Below are 20,577 nucleotides of genomic sequence, written 5' to 3'. Positions count from 1 at the left end.
GCTCCCATCAGTTGCTGGATGAAGTCTCTCTGGTCTCTTTGAACAGGATTCTGCTAGGCTCTGGTCCCAGAACATTCTGCAGGCAGGACAAACAGTAGGTTAAAGGTTTTGTGGCTGGGTCAGTATCACAATCCTTCCACTTGAGGCCTTGCCTGGTTACAGAAGATGCCTGGCTCAGGCTCCTTGTCCCCTGTTACTAGGACTCTCTGCTAGGGTTACTCTTGTAGATTCCATGGAGTTTCCACAGGACTAGGTTTCCATCTCGCCCCTGAAATGCCCAATTCTAGTTGTTTCTCTCAGTAGTTTCCTTCCCCAACCCAACTGATCCCTCCTGTTCCCTACAACCTCAGTCCATCAGCAAAGTCTATTCTATTTTCCCTTACCAAGGAGATCCTTAGAACTCACCTTAAGACCTCGTTATTTGTCCTCTCTGGGTCTGGGGACTATACCATGATTGCCTTTTTCTTTAGAGCCAATACCCACTTACAAGTGAGTATATCCCATAATGGGTGTACTGGGGGGATTTGTGTGTCCACGTGACACAAGCTAGAGTCATCAGAAGAAGGAGCCTCAGCTGAGGAACTACCTCCTTGAGATCCAGCTGTAAGGCATTTTCTCATTTAGTGATCAATGGGGGAGGGCCCAGCCCATGGTGGTTGATTCTAACCCTGGGCTGGTGGTCCTGGGTTCTATAAGAAAACAAACTGAGTAAGCCATGGGAAGCAAGTCAGTAAGACGCACCCCTCCATGGCAACTGCCCTGCTTGTGTTCCTGTCCTGACTTCCTTCAGTGATGAACTGTTATGCTGAAGAACAGCCCCCCCCCCCTCAAAAAAACCCTTCCTCCCCAACTTGCTGTTTGGTCATAGTGTTTTTTCTCAGCAATAGAAACCCTGACTAAGACAATGGGTATCCCTTCTTATTTTACCCAAGCACCAGAACTGCATCCAAAATTCAGCTGTCAACTACTGCAGGTGTCCAGCCTGATCTTTTCTGCAGGTGTACTAGCATGCTACCCTTTGTCCCATCAATGTCCAAACTTTAGCCTGGACCACACCTCCCAGTGGCCATTTCTGTATGTTTTTGTGCCTACTGGCTGGCACCATTCCAAGCATGAGAAATCGTTTAGCCTCTTGGGACTCCAATTTTGTCTATGGGTGCTACCTTCCAAGATCCTCTCTGCCCAGAGCAAATGGATGAGAGGGCATGCCGGAGAAGGACAACCTGAACTGGATGAGGAAGAGTCTAAGCTAAGACAGCTAGACCCTGTGATCCACAATGAAAGCTACAAGCTCATAGTGCAATCTATCCTGTCCCATTCCCATTCTGCCCTGGCTTAACAGATTCTGTGATTTCTGCAATCTCACAGCTAAATTAGCACCATGGGTAACAAGGGCAAACTCAGTGAATAAGGGTACCTTTAAATGATCTGATTTTTTTAATAACACCCTCCTCCTGTGTGTGTGTGTGTGTGTGTGTGTGTGTGTGTGTGTGTGCTTATTCTTGTAATGTTTTAGTGTATTTGTTTATGGGGAGGCATGCTTGCCATAGTATAATACATGTATAGAGATCAAAGTTTAAGTTCTCTCTTTCCCATCACAGAGGTCCAGTCATCAAACTCAGGTTCTCAGTCTTGGTAGTGAGTTTACCCTCTAAGCTGTCATGCCAGCCCTCGACGTTAGAATATATTGAGAGTTAATAAGTCACTCTTGAGTTCTATGCCCTAGTTCTGGGATTGTTTGAGTTCAGAAAAATGACCTGGTCCTTGGTTTTCTTGAAGATGGATACAAAAATCACAAAGAATTATTTCTGGCATGTGAGAGTTTTGATACCGAAATAATCATTTTCCCATTTGCTAATCAATGCAATAAGCAAAGATACATCTCCTCCAAATGCTACTTACTTAACATCACCATTCAGCTTAGGCAAAGAGAACACATCGGCTACTCATTCACGGAAAGAAGAGATAAAAATTCCCCAGCGACTGCTTCTTTGTGGTGTCTATTTTAAGAGATGTGATGATGTGTAGGTCACAAGGTTAGTGCCCCAGCCTTTCAGAGAACAAGCGTCTCAAAAGACTGCCGCTTGATCAATGCCACATCACGTAGAGGCTCCAAAATAAGCCGCACTTGTTCCCAGACAAAACCATTCCACACGTGACTGTCATAGCCACCTCCAAGAAAACAACCTGCTTTCCTCAACTGAGTTGGAAAATGGAGTGAAGAGATTCCTTGCTATATGCTAAGCAAAAGAAGATAGTCGCTTAAGACAAACTCCAGGGAAGCAAGCATTGTTTCAGAGACACAAAATACCGTTTTAAAATAATTACACCCACGATTTATGCACGATTCATTAGACAGCAAGATAAAATGCACTACTAAATTTTAATTGCACTGCAAGAGTAGACATGATGAAAAATATCCCCTAACTTCTTGGGATTATAACCCAGTGTAGTAACATCTTCATCGTGATATAAATCTCGACCAAATAGTTTCAGTGTTACTAAATTATATAAAATAACTTTTTTTTAGCCTGGCAAGTTGATAAACCTCCAAAGACATCCTTTAGTCAAGCACTTAGAAGGTCAGGTAATCTGCTATCACTTTTCGTTACTGATGAAAGTTGAACAGCTTCCCCAGTAATGATGGAAGGAATGTCCTAAGCACACATTTGTCTCCAAACTAACGTGGTTGCAGAGACTACAGTTTGCATCCCGGCCTCCCCTCCACCAAACTAAGAACGTGTAATAACGCCTGCTATATGTAACGCACAAAGCTAAAGGACTGTGCTGGCGTTACACAGACACTGACAGGAGCCTGTCTCCTGTGGTGGGTGCATATCCATACCCACGCAGAGCACAGGTTGAACCTGGGAGAGCACCACAGGTGTGTATTTCATGTGGTGTAATAGGTGTGACCAACATCACGGAGGACATAAGCAGTAGCCGCTGAAACCAGCAGTCTGGTGTGCCCCAGATCCCCATCCATCCCTGTGGGCTTTCTGTGGCATCTGCCATTAGACCCACAAAGCCTGCAGCTTCCAAAGAGAGGGCAATCCATGTGACAGATGCAGCGTGTGGCTCTCAGGGCCAGCCCGGACCATCCGTTCCCACACATACCTGTGGTTTTCAATGGAGGTTTCTCTCCTAGCAACAGTTTTAACCTTTTGGCGTGGATTTTGCCTTGGTAATGGGAGTCGGCCACCACGGCAGAGGTGAAGGACATGTTACAGAGGGTACAACATTTATTCTTATCCACCGTGTCAGCATCACCTCCCTGCATGGGGAAAAGGAGAAAGACAGTGTCATAGAGGAACTGAAGTTCCACGTCATGAGATTTATCATTTCCATGAGATTTGTCTACTGCTGACCCGCTTATAGGCAAGCTTAGCTTTTGTTTTGCAATCCTTTTCTTCTTCGTTATAATTGCCATCAACTCAGTAATGTGCATTTGTCTAGTGGCTGCATGTGCAAGACTCAGGGCTTATAGGGAACTTTGCAGAGAGGAGTTACCTAAAGAAAACCAGAGTCCACAATTAGGAAAAGGCACATTGTCCAGCTCTGCAAGGAAAGCAACTGGTAATTGCACACATTATACTCATTAAAGTAAGGGAAATATCAGAGTTCACATGGCCTGAATTATTTAGCAGAAATTATCATTTGGCATTCAGCTCTGCCTTTGCCAATTTTAGCCTCACCAGGATACATGGCTCCAGTGTCCAAGCTGTATATGTGTGTGTATATATATATATGAAAGTTTCTCTGAGGACTTCAACATTTTCCATCCTTAATTTGCATATCTATCATAGAACTATGATGACCACATTGCCTGAATTTTCTGGCAAGAATTTTTCCCTTTCCTTCAGAAAAGGTGATTGGCTAAATGCCGCACTGACTGCTTAGTCCTGCTTAATTTTTATGCTTTTGTGAGATTTAATGAAAGTGAATCACAAATCGGAAAAAAAGCAACTCCTTTGTCAGAGCATGTGACACGGCCATTATGTGCGCAGGTCATCAATTACCTCTACTCTCCCGGAAGATTAATCCTCTGCCTCCCCTCCTGCCTCATTGCAAATGGAGGGTACAGCGGGCTCTAAGATAAGGACCCAAATCTGTTCCCTAGCGCAACTCCGTTAGCAAAGCACCTCATTGTTAAAGAACAGCCTCAGTGGAGTCTCTAGTCCCCTAATAGCCCCTTCTTGGAGACCCAGAAAACCCAGAAATGAAATTTAAAATTGGATGGGACAAGGAGGAGGGTGGGGACAGGATGGAGGAGAGCAGAAAATTACATAATTTTTACATAATAACAAAATGCCCATACTTCTAGAGAGGGTGTAGCCTTACACACATTATGCAGTAGATAGAAAAGTAACTCCTTTGATAAGGCATCACTATGTGAGATCTCTGATGGGTTTTATTACTTAAAAAGGCAGCGTGTGTGTGTGTGTGTGTGTGTGTGTGTGTGTGTGTGTGTGTGTGTGTGCGCGCGCGCGCGTGCACGCACGCATCCCAGAGGCTGGCCTAAACCTAAAAGTTGGGGACAACAGACTGAAATACTGAAACGCTGGGAGTGGGGACTGATGTGAGAGGTCCTTCTGTCTATGTGTTGCTTTTATTGGTTAATGAATAAAGGAACTGGCTTAGCCTATAGCATGGGAGGAGGAAGGAAGGGAGAGAAGCCTTAGAGCTGCCTGAGACAGACACGCTGAAACTTTGCTGGTAGGCCGTGACCTTGTGGTGATGCACAGATTAATATAAATGGGTTAAGATGCAAGACTTAGCCAATAAGAAGCTAGAGCTAATGGGCCAAGGCGTGCTTTAAATAATATAGTTTCTGTGTGATTATTTTGGGCTGAGCAGCCTCCCTGCAACAGGGGACAGCAGTCAGTGTCACAAAGTTGAACCCGTCAAGAAAGGAGCACAATTCCACAGGACTCCCTCCTGTGGGGAGCATTCTGCCCTTGCTGAAGGTAAGCAATGTCACTGAACTTTGCTTTCAGGTGAAAATCGAGGCATGAGGACTTTTTACAATCCACCATGTGGTTTTTCTACAAGGTAAAATGGACTAGACGGAGTAGGAAGGACTCTTGGCTCTTACTCGTGTCTCCAACCAAGCCTAATGGGGATAGAGTCCCTCGCAGAGGAACAAGCCCAGAAGAACAAGAAAAGTGAATTCTCAGAGCAACCGAAGAAGCCCAATACATTCACTGAAAAGTAAGGGGCTGGGGGCTTCGGGGGATAAAAAACAAAATGGCAACCTTTTCACTATGTGGTAGGCATATTCGTCCTATGCTGTTTTTAATTCTTTAAAAGTTTTGAGAATATAATTACAACATTTCTCTCTATCCTTCGGTAACTCTAGAACCTTCCAGACCCCCATCCTTGCCCTCTTTCAAATGCATAGTTTTTTATCAGTGAAATTGCATGCATATAGGTACATCTAAATACACATGTATTCATAAATAAGACCTCTCAGTTTGTATGTTACTTGGGCATATATTTTTAGGGATGGTTATTAATGGGTATTAAGTAACCAGTTGGTGTGTGTTTCCTCTCAGCATTCCTTAGTTGCCTGTGGTTCTTGGTACGGGTTTGAGGCCTCTTTGTCTTTCCCAAGTTTACTTTGGCAAGTCAATTGTTTATTTCCTTGCTGAGACCATGTTTAGGAAGTCATGCTGGCGAGACCTTATGGGTGTTGCTTCTGGCGTTACTAGGAAACTCTGATCCTCTGGCTCTTACACTCTTTCCACCTCCTCTTCTCAATGTTCCCTGAGCCCTAGGTGCAGGAGTATTCTGTAGATGTATCCACTGGGACTGGGCTCAAAGACTACATTTTGTTTGCTTGTGGCTTTCTGTGATGGTCTCCCCCGATGCTTCAAAGGGAAGTTCCCTTGAAGAGAGATAAAGACAACACTTAATGTGTGGGTATAGGACAAACATTTAGGTTGTTCTTAGAGATTGTGCTGGTTTGGTAAAGCAGTGCTCATAGGTTCTTCATCAATATCCATGACTTTGCTAGCACTGATAGTGGGGTAGGTTTCTAGTAGCAGGCTTGAATTGCTTCCATTGAACAGACCTTGAGTCTAATTAGAGAGCTGTTGGTTACTGCCAATGTGCGCCACTACTGCACCATTAGGGTTATCCTGCCCTGCTAGTCATTGATGTGGTTTATAGGCATCGTAGCTGGTTAGGATTGTTGGTTGCCTCTCTCCTATGGAAGCTTGGATGGCATCTTCTGGTACCATGAATGCTAGTCCTCAGGGAAGAGGCTTTCAAGTCAGTTCTAGCTCGGGGGTCTCTGGGCCCTGTTTCTGAAGTGAATGGCATGTTCAGCGAGAGGAATTTGCCTTTTACCTGTAGGAGATAGCCCAGGGCAAGAGCATTAGGCTGTACGTTTTGGTCAACAATGCAAAAGAAAGCTTCTCATGCCTGGTGCTTGGTTCCGAGATTTCTGTTGGGTGGTCTTTGCCTCTTGGAGAAAGCAAAGTCACCAGAGACAAAAAGGTTCATTAAGACCATATATGCATATTAATATGCATTATTAAATTTATTAGTTTCTTTAAAGTAAATAGTTAATTGTATGATTCCTTGTGGCTTCCTCAGAAACTTACTGTTATTTTACCCTCCTCCTATCTTCTGTACTTACCTACCTACTCTACCATAAGGTGCTACCCTTTTCTCATTGCCCCAATCAAATTGCTTATACACTGCTAGTTCCTCTTACCCTGCTCCCTCCTCCTCTATTTACTCCATCTCCCTTCTTAAAGAGCCCCTTGTTTCCCGGTGGTCCTCTGATCAGACCACTAAGACTCTGCTCTTCCCTTCTCTATTGATCCCCAATCCAATGCCCCCCCCCAATCTTGGCAACAATTTTATTGTACTTTCTTGACTCCTGTAGTTACTCCAGGCTGTGTCCCCACATCTGAAGATTCAGAACTAGGAACTACAGATAAGAGTACATTTGGACTTTACCTTTCTGGGTTTGGGTGACCCGAACTCAATATGATCTTTTCCAGTTCCATCCATTTACTGGCAAATTTCATCGTTTTATTTTTCTTTATAGCTGAATCATATTCCATGGTGTATTTGTGCATTTTCAAAATCCATTTGTTAGTTGAAGACTATTTATATTGTTTCCATTTTCTAGCAATTACGAATATAGCAGTAATGAGCATGGATGAGCTTCCACACTCCCTCTTCAGCATTTATTGTGAATTGTTTTAGTGGTTTTGCCATCCTAACTTAAATTAGATGAAAACTCAAGTATGCATTGATTTGCATTTCCTAATTACTAAAGACAATGAGCATATTTTGAGTTCTTTCTTAGCCAATGTTTTCTTCTTCTTCTTCTTCTGAGAACTCTCTGTTAACTCCCAGTTTTTGGATGAAACATTGGGTTTTTGATTCTTTGCTTTTTGAGTTCTTTATATATTCTGGTTATTACTCCTCTGGCAGAGACATCGCTGGCAAAGATTCTCTCCCATTCCATGGACTTCTTCACCTGGCTGTTTCTTCAGCTATGCAGAAGCTTTTCAGTTTCATGTGGTCCTACTTGTCAGCTGTTGCTCTTCATTCTTGAGCAAATGGAGTTGTATACGGGAAGTTCTTTGCCACCCATGTATCATGTAGGGCACTGCCTGTATTTTCTTCTAAGGCAATAGGTACAGGTCTAATTTCATCCTTCTGATATGAACATCCTGTTTCCCTAGCACCATTTTTTTAAGATGTTTTCTTTTCTTTAATATGTTTTTGGCATCTCTGTCAAATAGTAAGTGGCTGAAGGTAGATTTACCTTCTAGGTCGTTTATTTTGCTCTGCTGCTCTAAACATCTGTTTTGGTGTCGGTACAACATTGCTTTTATTAAGATTTCTCTGTAGTACATCACATGATCTGGGATTATAATTCCTCTATCATTGTTCTTTTACTCAGGATTTGTTTTTGGCTTTTTTTTTTTTGCGCATCTGGGGTCTTTTGAAGCTTCATACAAATTTTAGTTCACTCTTTTGTTTCTCTAAAGAATGAGAATACGGATTTTGATTAGGAGTGTACTGAATCTGCAAAAAGCTTTTGATAAGTGATCATTTTCAGAATTTCAGTCTACCAATACATAAGCAAGGCTGTCTTTCCATTCTCTAACATCTTAATCTCTTTCTTTGGAAGTATAAGTTCCCATTGTAGAGGTTCTTCACTTGCTTGCTTAGGTTTATTCCTAGATATCTCATGTTCTTTGAGGCCACTGTGAATGGGAGTGTAGCCATGATCTTCTCTATGTTTGTTATTCATTTGGGGATTCGCATAGATAGCTTATACTGAGGTATACTGGGGCATGCTCTTTTTAGCTCTAAATCCTTCAAGACTTTTATTATAAAGCCCTGTTAAATTTTGTTTATGGCTTTTCCCCCCTGAATCTATGGCAATGGTCATGCAACTTTTATCTTTAAGTCCATTTATGTGTCTTATTATTTTTATTGACTTGTATTCTGAGCCATTCCTGAATTTCCGGGATAAAGCCTAAATGACCATGGCAGATAATCTCTTTTACATATGTCTGTATTCTGTTTGCAAGTACTTTACTGAGCATGTCTGACTCTGTTCACTAGGGATACTGGCCTGTTTTCTTTTTCTTACTGTGCTTGCACCTGGTGTGGGTAGTAGAGTGATCCTGGCTTTGTAGGAAGCATTTGGGGCTGTTGATTCTCGGCCTACTTTTTAGAATAATTAAAGAATGTTGCAGATCTTCTCTCAGAGTGTGGTAGAATTCTGCTGTAAATCCACTGGTCCTGTCCAATTTTGGAGTTTTTAATTGAAAAGCTTTGCTTCTATTTCAATCTCATTAGTTATGGGCCTGTTTATGTTGTTGATTTCATGGTTCAATTTTGGTGGTTTGGTTGACTCTAGAAATTGATCCATTTCTTTTGAGTTTTTCAACTTAGTGGAATACATATTTTTAAAATATTCCCTTATAATATTCTGAATTTGTTCTGTTGTAATGTTTGCCTATTCATTTCTAATTATCTTAATTTGGGTTCTCTCTAATAGTTAGTTGGACCAAGAGTAAGTCAAACTTGTCTATCTTCTCAAAGAACTACCTTTTAGATTCATTCATTCTTTGTATTATTTTATTTCTGTTTCATTATTTCTGCTCTGACTTTTATTATTTCTTACACTTAACTGGGTTTGGATTTGGTTTGTCCTCGTTTTCCCACTTTCTGAGCTGTATTATTAAGTCATTTATTTGTGTTATTTCTGATTTTGTATGTGTGCACTTAAGAGCTATGAATTACCCTTGTAGGAGAGCTCTCATTATGTCCCTGAGGTTTTTGTCTTGCTTTGTGTTTTCATTTTTAGTTAATGCCAGGAAGTTTTATATTTCTTTTTTGTTTCTTTTTTGACACATCCATCATCTAGCAATGAGTTGTTTCATCTCAATGAGTCTATGTATTTACTAGAGATGATTCTGCTGGCAATTTTAAGTTTTATTGTGTTCCTTTCAGATAGGACACAAGGAGTGGATACAGTCTTTTGGAATTTGCAAAGATTTATTTTGTGTCTCAGATTGTGGTCTATTTTAGAAAGGTTTACGTGATCCTGGCTAGAATGTGTATTCTTTGGTGTCTGCGGAATAGCCTGTAGCTATCTGTTAAGTCCTTTTGCTGTATTATGCCTTTTAATCATGATTTTCTTTGTTTAATTTTTGTCCAGATGACCTGTCTACTGGAGAAAATGAGGCACTGAAATTGCCTACTACTAATGAGTTGATGTTAATCTTTGTCTTTAATTCCTGTGGCATATTTTTCTATAAAATTGGATGCTTCAGAGTTTCGTGCATACATATGTAGGATGATAGTGTCTTCTTGGTTAACTGTTCCCTTAATTAGAATAAAATCCCTCTTTATCTCTTCTGATTAGGAGCAGTTTGAGTCTTTTTTTCAGAAATTCAGATAGTGATGCCAGTCCACTTTCTGGTCACATTTGACTGGTGTACTTTTGTCCATCTTTATACACTAAGGTGGTACCTATTCAATGCTAAAATGTATTTTTCTTTGTTTTTAATTGCATTATACATTTTTCTCCATTCCCCTCCCTTCCTCTCATCTCCCCTTCTACCCTCTCCTGTGACCCTCACATTCCCAATTTACTCAGGAGATATTTTCTTTTTCACTTTCCTATGTAGATCCATGTATGTCTCTCCTAGGGTCCTCTTTGTTGTCTGGTTTCTCTGGGGTTGTGCCCTGAAGGTTGGTTTTTCTTTGATTTATGTCTCAAAGCCACCTATGGGTGAATACATATTTGTCTGGGTCTGGGTTGCCTCAGTCAACATGGCTTTTTTAGATCCATCAATTTGCCTGCATATTTCAAGATGTCAATTTTTTACCACTGTGTAGTACTCCATTGCATAAATGTACCATATTTTCTTTATCCATTCTTTGGTTGAGGGGCATATAGATTGTTTCCAGGTTCTCGTTATGACAAATAATGCTGCTATGAACATAGTTGAGTACATGTCCTTGTGGTATGACTGAGCACTTTTGGGTATATACCCAACAACAGTTTTGTTGTGTCTTGAAATAGATTGTTTCCTAAGTTTCTGAGAAATCATCATACTGATTTCCAAAGCAGCTGTACAAGTTTTCACTCCCACCAGCAATGGAGGAGTGTTCTCTTTACCCTATATCCTCTCCAGCATAAGTTGTCATCAGTGTTTTTGATCTTGGCCATTCTGACAGGTGTAAGATGGAATCTTGGTATTGTTCTGATTTGCATTTCTCTGATGCAAATCAGAGAATGTTGAGCATTTCCTTAAATGTTTCTCAGCCCTTTGAGATTTGTCTGTTGAGAGTTCTCTGTTCAAGTCTGTACCCCATTTTTTTAATTGGATTATTTGTTCTTTTGTTGTCTAGTTTCTTGAGTTCTTTGTATATTTTGGAGATCAGTCCTCTGTCCAATGAGGGCTTGGTGAAGATCTTTTCCCTTTGTGTAGGCTGCCATCTTGACCATGTCCTTTGCTTTATGGAAGCTTCTCAGTTTTAGGTGGTCCCATTTATTAATTGTTTCTCTCGGTGTCTGTGCTGCTAGGGTTATATTTAGAAAGTGGTCTCCTGTCCAATGTGTTCAAGTGTACTTTCCACTTTCTCTTCTATGATGTTCAGTGAGGTTGGCTTTATGTTGAGGTCTTTGATCCTTCTGGACTTGAGTTTTGTACATGGCAATAGATATGAATTTATTTGCATTCTTCTACATGTTGATATCCAGTTATACCTGCACCATTTGTTGAATATGCCTCCTTTTTTTCAATTCGATATTTTTAGCTTCTTTGTCAAAAATCAGGTCATCATAGGTGTGTGGATTAATATCAGGGTCTTTGACATTTCTACAGGACTGCTAGGCTTTGGAGAGAAGATACTGGCTCAATCTTTTCATATTGTTTGTATTTTCCAGACGAGATCTGGGCATGTGAACTCCTTTTGATCATTCTGAGTTTTTTTGTGAATAGAGCAGTTTTGGAAAGAGGAGAGGATATGTGGGAAGACTGGGTCTAGAGGTGGGAAATGAATTCACGTGGACATTGGGAACTGCCCTAGTGTATGGGATGCTCCAAAGCTGGCATGTGGACGTAGCTCTAACTGAGTACAAAGGTTGGATATGGCATGAATTGATCCTGTTGGTTGGAGACAAGGTGGGAGGATATTGTCTGAAGCCTAAAGCTCATTTAGGATATAGGGAGAAGAGACCAGACTAGGCTGGTGGAGTGGCTGTGGGGTTTGAGTGGGGGGAAGGGGGAGGAAAAAGGGAGGTGAAGAGGAGGCAGAAATTTTTAATAAAAAAATTTTAATAATAAAAAAGATTTATATACATGAATTATGATTTATTTATTATAAAATGTGTGATCTTTAAAGAAAATTATTTAACCATTACCATGAATCAATAAAAATTATTGGTTTGAAAATTTAAAAAAAGGGGGATGAATGAGGAATTCAAAGCAACTCACTGAACTAGACCTTGGAGAAAGAGTTGGGAAGTTTATCATTACTGAACAGAGTGTTTGGAAGCTACACAGAAGGGATGGGGAGCCAGGAATAGTTGCAGATAGTGTGGATTCTGGCTTAAGCCTAGGGGCTGGCTAAGGTGAAAGTAGGAATAGCCACAGTAGTCTGGGGCATTGGTTCTATGATTTTGGCTGGTATAGATGGGGAGGTCTGGAGTACTCACAAAGTTAAATCCTGGAACACGGTGTGGGAAGTCTGGGTACTGGGTGGGTTGTGGAAGCAGTGTTAGTCCTATGCTTTTTAAAAGGAAGGTGGTCAATATGATAGCATGGTGGTTTGAAATTATATATGCATATATATACATATATATATGCATATATATATATATATATATATATATATATATATATATATATATGCTTTTACCTTATGCACACTAAGGTCACAAGAATCAATTTAAATTACAATCTACCTTTCTAGACTCTACACATGATTTTTTGCATAATTTTAGTAAAAAAGTCCCAATCCCTGGAGCTTCATCATGCAGACTTTTCTTTAAAAAAGGCCAGTGACACTATAAGGAACATTACGTGTTAAGAGCATGCCAAAATCTTTTCTTAAACCTGAGAATGGCCATGAGATTTATACTATGCATTTAATGCATCTATAAGGACCTAATAAGCTTGTTAGGTGCTCTGCCACATGAATGCTTGTTAATACATTGCTATAAAAGAACTGGGACCAGGAGGATTAGGGAAGAAAGGGAGGAAATAAGAGGCTACAAGAGTCAAAGGATTCTAGTCTCTTCTTGAACTCTCCCAGCTGTGCAGAATGAGGAGGTCTCTGTGTAAGGGCATCTCGCACTTCCCCATGGAAGACCTTCCTCCCCACTTCTTATCTAATACATACTGATCACAGTGTGCAGTCACGGCTCAATTCAGCTTCATCCTCCCTCACCTGCAACTCTAGAGTTGGGTAACTAGCCTCTAGGATATGTGGGTAGCCTGGGATATTCAGTCATAGGAGAATACTACATCCTCCCATTCCCCTTGTTCTTACTTGTCTCCTACAATAAAACTCCTCTAAAAGCAAGGAAATGATCTCATTGCTAGTGAAGACCCAGGATCCAGTGGAATGGTCACGATACAGGGGGGCCTTTCACTGTTTTCTGAATGAGTAGAAGAGAAAGCTTGTTATGGGACCAAGAATATGAATGACATAAAAGTCAAAACAGGAGACAGATTATGCAGAGGGAGCTTATTGTAAGCTAAACTGTTTTCAGATTGACAAGGGAGTTAGAGAAAGAAACCAGAAATATCTATAATTTATACAGCAACTTTGGGGTTCAAGTCTAGGAAGATGTTCTGAATATTTATGCTGGTTTTCTGATTATGAATTTAACTACCATCCTACAATTCTATTCCCTGGGCAAGGTCAGTCACTTTTCATTCAAAATAAACAAAGATAATTAGAAGTAGAAAGCCAAGCATTATGCAACAAAATATCTCGCAACAGAGTTATGTCACCAATGTAGAAGAGGGAGGAGGGTACCTAACCCTGACAATAAGGAGGATGAGACGTCCTGCGACGTTAAGCAGCATTTAAGGTCAGTTCCATGTGCTTGGGGGTATATATCACTATCACACAGTCTACATGGTTCAATTGTATCCATTCCAGTAATGCTGGCAGAAGCACCCCACCCAGCATCACGGGTCTTAGTCCAGGCCTGTCTAGTACCAAGATTTAACTGGGGTTTCTTAGCTCTCTAAACTCCAAATTAGTGGTTTCTTGAGGCTACAGATCACGACATCTTTCTGAAGGTTTCCCACTACACAGAGCAAGGTTCACTTGTAGCCTCGGGTGAAGCTTCATAAATTTTGATGAACTGACCTCAATGAGAACATTTAAATATCTTGCTTAAATAACTGAAAGAGGCCCTAAAGCTGTCATGTAAATGAAGGGAGAACCCATGGCAATCTTAAAGCAGGGGCTTTATTCTGGAGAGAAAATGCAAATGCGATGTCTGTGTTACCGAGCAGGAGAACAAATAAGTTAGTGGAGTCTACGAAAACTTCTCACACAGAAGCGGTTTGCAAAGTTAAGAAGTTCTCAATAGAATTCAGTCAAGAGAAAGAAAATCCCAGGATGCCTCTGGCTGGTATCTCATCCTGAAAGGCTTTTTCTCTTCTCCAAAGTTCCTTTTTTAAACTCAATTGATATGATTGTCTTCACTCAATTTAGCTCAAGGTGAATACAAAAAGTCCTGGGGAGATGGCCACTACAAAAATGGCAAAATGAGGTGTTTTATAAAATTGTTTCTCAGCAAAACAATCATTAACTGCTGGAAAACATGTCTTTGAAAAATTCTTTAGAGCTACAGGAAATTATCTTAAAAGCAAATAGCACTAAGGATGTTTAAAGAGTTATAAGGAAGCCTACTATGGCATAAGCTTCCTGGATACTTATTTATTTATTCATATAACACAGCTTAGTAGGCATTGCCCTACACAGGTGATAATGCTCTTCCCAGAAGCCATATACTATCAATAACTCAGGTGTCAGGTAGAGATATAATATCTTCCCACTAGAGTTGTCGATCAAGGAGGTTCCTAAGACCCCAAAACATACCCATTGCCACCAGAACTTAATAGCAAGACCCTATTGCTGAAGACACCACACCCATTAGTCACAGGAATACAGAAATCAAGTTGGTAAGGATCAGGGATCTCCCCACCTTGCTAACTAATTTTCATAGCAACAGAAGGTTCTATGTGTTCTATATAGCCCGATGGAAGAGAAAGTCATCAAGAATCTACCCAGCTAGTAACCCTGTGAGCTACGTCAACGAACACCATGGCAAGATACATACTATAGGTGAAGTAGGGCAATGCATGCTATAGAAATAACTGGCAGTTTCTGAAGGGCAATAAAGCAAACACCAAAACACATAACCACTGTCCATTTCTTTCTCAGATTAACAGATATGAAGTTATATAATTAATAATTACAACTGTATTGTTGAACTTATAACATATAGATGTGATGATACATCTAACAATAACAGCCAGGGAAGGAGAAGAAATAACTTCACATGGGGTAACATGCATGTATCTGCCTAAGATCAAGGTTGCATCAACCTGATTCTATTGAATTGAGCTGCATATGTTTGGCTCTGGATAGTGTAACCAACAAAGAAATACCTCAATTTAGCTGCAAAGAAATGAAAATGTTATAGTCTAGAACAACAGTATGAAGAAAACAAAATCCAGACAGAGCAGGCGTATTGGTCAATGTGAATAGACTAAGCAAGCCTGCTGCAGAGTTTGCTACTGTGTGCTTGTTACTGCCATAGTGTACTTTGTCCTGACGAGATGGGATACTGACCAAAAGCAATGTGAGGAGGCAAGGGTGTGCTTCATCCTACACGTCAGATAGCACTCCATCACTGAAGGAAGTCGGGAAGGAGCTCAAGGTGAAAACCAGGAGGTGGGAACCGAACCAGAGGACATAGAGGAGCTCTGCTTACTGGATTGCTCACCATGGCTTGCTCGGCCTGCTTTTTTTATACAACGCAGGACCACCAGCCCAGAGTGACACCACCCAAGTGGGCTGAGCCCTCCTACATCAATCACTAATTGAGAAAATTGCCCACAGACTTGCCTACAGGACAATCTTATGGAGATATAGTCTCAACGGAGGTTTCCTTATCCCAGATGACTCTAGTTTGTGTCAAATTGACAAAAAACTAATTGCAAAACCTAAATATCAAGACTGTTGCACTAGATGAAAAGAAACATATGATAGAAGAAAAATGCAAGCCATAAAAGCAAAAAGTCTGGAAGATGTCATGCAAATGGCATGTAAAAGCTGTGGAGACGGCAGAGTATCAGAGAAGTAAAACCCCAAGACTATAAGTATTGCTCATCATAGACACATTCACTGAAATTAAAGTACATAAATCAGTTTTAAACTAAAGTCCATTCTGATCATCCTGTGACGCTTCACCCTGGCCCAGTACATCATGCCTGGGAATGAGTCATCCTTCCCTCCAGCATGTATGTTGGCACTTGACATATTAATCAGTTGTTACTCACTGAATTATCTTCTCGGTTACCAGCTGTCATTGATCACAGCACTTGCTCACACTCCCCACTTTACAACCTGCAAACCACAAGAGTAACTGTGCAGGCGCTTTAGATATGCAAGGGCAGCCACATGGGTTTTCCCCCAAGTGAAGAGTCAATGTGAAAGCTTTTGAGACCATCTTGTAGAATGTCCATTATTATATAACTATTTATTTTATTATCATTGTCACTATATCATGATTAATTTATAAATCAAACTTAACCATAGTTATATAGAAAAATACCAGAGCACATATAGAGTTTTTAAGATTTAGAATTTTAGATATCTTGAGATTTCTGCCCGGTGCTCCAATGTGGGTCTCTGTCTTTGTCTCCTTTCATCGCCTGATGAAGGTTAATATTCAGGAAGATGCCTATGTGTTTGTCTTTGGATTCACCTTCTTATTTAGCTTCTCTAGGAACATGAATTATAAGCTCAATGTCCTTTATTTATGGCTAGAAACCAAATATAAGTGAGTATATCCCATGTTCCTCTTTTTGGGTCTGGCTTACCTCACTCAGGATAGTGTTTTCTATTTCCATCCATTTGAATGCAAGGAGCACAGGACAGAAATCTCAAGGTCCAAATCAGGAGCAGAAGGAGAGGGAGCATGAGCAAGGAACTCAGGACCGTGAGGGGTGCACCCACACACTGAGACAATGCGGATGTTCTATCAGGAACTCACCAAGGCCAGCTGGCCTGGGTCTGAAAAAGCATGGGATAAATCCGGACTAGATGAACATAGAGGACAATGAGGAATACTGAGAACTCAAGAACAATGGCAGTGGGTTTTTGATCCTAGTGCACGTACTGGCTTTGGGGGAGCCTAGGCAGTTTGGATGCTCACCTTACTAGACCTGGATAGAGGTGGGCGGTCCTTGGACTTCTCACAGGTCAGGGAACCCTGATTGCTCTTGGAGCAGATGAGGGAGGAGGACTTGATCGGGGGAGGGGGAGGGAAATGGGAGGCGGTGGCGGGGAGAAGGCAGAAATCCTTAATAAATAAATAAATTTAAATAAAAAAAATAAAATTCTTCACTTGTCAAAAAAAAAAAAGAATTTTAGATATCTACCAGGTGTCTTCCAAAACATCCATAGGAACTAAAATAAAAGCATATATATATCTGATATAAACATTTATGTAATTTGTAAATCAAAGTGCAATCAAATACCACAGTATGAGTTCTTGGATGTCTAAAATCAAAGAGATGAATGAAAACAAGTCTTGGCAAGGATGTGGAGAAACAGATGAGAATGTAGAACAGTTTGGCCACTTTGCAATTTCATCCAACCGTTCCTCAAGTTTAAACGCTGGAAATGGGAAATGTCCACCCACAGACTAGTGCGAGGGTAAAGTGTGCAGCTACTCTGCAAATCTTTGTGGAGGTTTCTCAAAAAGCTAAAATTACAACTACATATGAACAGGTTTATCATCCTGCACATAAACCTAAAGCACTCCTGGATATCCTACTACAGGGTTACTTTCACATCTGTGTTCACCACTGCTCTTTATAATACCTGGGATTGGAATCAGCCTATGTGTCTACCAGCTGATAAAGGGATATGAAAATGTGGCTTAAAAATTAATCTCATATCTGATATATATATTATATATATATATATATTCAACTCTAAAGAAATGAAATCATGAGATTTGCATGAAAATGACTAGAAGTGGAAAATATTCTACTGAGTAAGGTTGAGTCAGACTGAGACCAATGCCACATATTCTGTCTGATATGTAGATTCTAGCTTCAAATTCTTAGATTTCTGTGTTTAACATAGAGGGCTTATAGTGGTTAATAAGTAAGAAAAGAGCCATTGGCTAGAGCCATTATGCAGTGGGGGAGGGAAATAGTAAAGTCATTGATAAGAAAATAGAGGTAGGAAGACAAATAGCAATATCTAAGTGGAGACTGAGGTAGACCAGCAGTTGCAACCTGTGGGTCACAACCTCTTTGGAGGTTGCATATCAGACATTCTGCATACCAGATATTTAAATTGTGATTCATAACAGTAGCAAAATTGCAGTTATGAAGTAGCAATGCAATAATTTTATGGTCAGGGGTCACCACAACATGAGGGACTGTATTAAAGTGTTGCAGCATTAGGAAGGTTGAGAACCACTGAGGTAGATGAACAGGCTTGGAAGAGTGGGGGAAATGGTTAGAATAACTAAAGATGTATAAATAGAACATATGGAAACCCATTCTTTTTCAAAATACTAAAAATATTAAGGAAAGTATCTTCCATGGCTGGATAATCCTGGTCCCAGAAGCCATGGGTTATTAAACAAAAAATCTCAGAGTCAAATGTGGGTTATGTCTTTATCAATTGGCCAGGAGTGCCACAGAGGTTCCCCAGACAGTATAGGTTATTGGCACTGCTCTTGGTTGCACACAAGAGCTAGATGATAGGACCCTACTACTGTGGGCACTACCCACTTTGACTGTAAGACATAGAAACAAGCAGCTAGAAAAGAACTAGAAGATTCTTCACTGTCAGTGTTCAAAGGGCTAGAAAGTATTATAGGTTTGGGGGAGAAAGAAGCATCAACCTTCTCAGGCATCTGGGAATGCTGCAAAGCACAGTAGGAAACAATCTTCACACACATCTGGGAATGCAGCAAAGCAAAGTAGCAGCCTGCCAGACAGGATGTGTGCATTAGCACAGGGCAGGCGTGGCTGTTATGGGGATGACAAACCACTTTCCTGGTTATATTTTAGGCTGCTCCACAGAAGGAATTAATGTTTAGTGTTCTAAATTTGGCCAAAAGCCTATAGTTAGGGAGGTCCTAGACCCTACAAAGGGAGAAATCTATTGCTATTGTCTCATTAAATGACATGTTGTCAAATTATCTTCTAAATATTTATGTTTACAACCATTAACTAGTAGTGCTTCTCCCAGTCTTGGCCAAAGAAACCTCCTTCAGCAGCGGGCTGCAGTGCTGAGAACAAGTCCTAACTGGGATGTCTATTTCTATGGCCCAGGGAGTACTACAGAAGTGTGTGGGCGGGGGAGGGTGACTGCAAGATCCAGAAGGAGCTCTGTGAAATTATCTGAACATAACAAGACTGGTTCATCCGTGAGCTCACAACAGCAGTAGCTATCACGTAAGATCTGAATAAGAGCAAACCCACCATCATTCCATTACAGATGAAGAAGAGTCTCAGGCAGGCCCTACCTCTCCACAAGAGGCTGTGGGCAGATAATAGCTGCTGGGGGAGGGGAGGACATATTCCTCAGTTATGTACCCACAAGTAAATTGCCCACACTCACATAGACAGTTGTAATCTAATGCAATGGGCTACAAAACAGACACAATGTGAGAGGAGGACTTGTTATCATGAGACCAAGCAATTCAGTTTGGATTCAGAGTCAGTCCTCATTACTGGATCTCTGTTTATGAACCAAGGACACATTCACAGGACCCAAATCCTTGCGTTCTTCCAAAGTGCATAGTCCCAGTCAGGGCCAAAAAGCTTTGTTCCACTTCCCTCTCTGGGCTTTTGTATTGTGAATTTGTGCATCTTTGGTGCCTGTATTTTGCAATTACAGTTTAGTGGCTGATCCCTCCCATTGCAGGGCCCCAAGGGTAATGCTGAAGGGCTCTCTAGTGGTTCTAAGTACAAGGAGTTTGTATACTCTTTATGAAGAGAATAAATAAATCTGGTGAAGGAGCTTCTCTCAGCCGCCACTGGCAATGCTGTTAGTTCAGTGTTAATCCGTCAATACCCTGTGTACCTAAAAGACTGTGAATTCACTGATTACTGTAAGAGAACTCTAGAAGGCGATTACATAGTGTGTAACAGAAACACAGAAAGACAGGAAAGTATCTAAGTGTCTGATTTATAAATATCTGAGTTAGCAACTTATGAAAGAGTATAGCAGAGAATACATTGCAAGGCTAAAAACCAAAGAAATATACAGCAATGTTATCCCAGATTGTTAAGTCCCTTATAAGAATTTTATTATAAAGAAATACTACATATTGTGCATATTTAATAAGAAGAAATACGTACTAAGGCGTCATCAAACAGAAACTTCCATAAAATAAGCTTGTGTGTTGGCTAATTACTTAACAAGCTGGGACAAGAGGATCAAAGAACCCAGACCTCTATTTTACCAAGAAACTATCACTGATAGGGACATCACAGGTCATAACTGCCAAGAGAAGGAAAATCAAATGTATATTTCATTAAAATTAATAAAAGCATATATACATATAAAATCTATGCATAAATTTTCATAGCAGCGTCATTCATAGGAACACAAATGTGGAAACAGCCCCCAATGTCTGTCGACTAGAGAATGAGTAACATAATTTTTTCCCACAGACGCCCACTATCAGTAATGGTGGAATGAGTTCTGATCCACGTTACAGCAGGGATGTGCCCTGAGAATTGCATGTTAAATGGGAGCAGAAATCACAAAAGCCCACATATATCAACTGATTCCACTCAGCTG

The 20,577-nt window shown here is 40.7% G+C and overlaps 1 protein-coding gene across 3 annotated transcripts in view; it reads right to left on the bottom strand.

Moving 5' to 3' along the window:
* Zmat4 (zinc finger matrin-type 4) overlaps positions 1-20,577 on the bottom strand; it is a 359,141-nt gene that overhangs the window by 141,838 nt on the left and 196,726 nt on the right. For all 3 annotated transcript variants that reach the window (XM_075986366.1, XM_075986365.1, XM_075986367.1), the window contains one exon: positions 3,118-3,274. In XM_075986366.1, the coding sequence (XP_075842481.1) occupies positions 3,118-3,274 (157 nt within the window). The remainder of the gene's footprint in view (positions 1-3,117; positions 3,275-20,577) is intronic.

Source organism: Microtus pennsylvanicus, chromosome 9 (assembly GCF_037038515.1).
Source record: "Microtus pennsylvanicus isolate mMicPen1 chromosome 9, mMicPen1.hap1, whole genome shotgun sequence".
In the NCBI taxonomy this organism is placed as follows: Eukaryota; Metazoa; Chordata; class Mammalia; order Rodentia; family Cricetidae; genus Microtus; species Microtus pennsylvanicus.
Note: the sequence above shows the minus strand (reverse complement) of the source record. Positions and strands in the feature narration are given on the sequence as shown.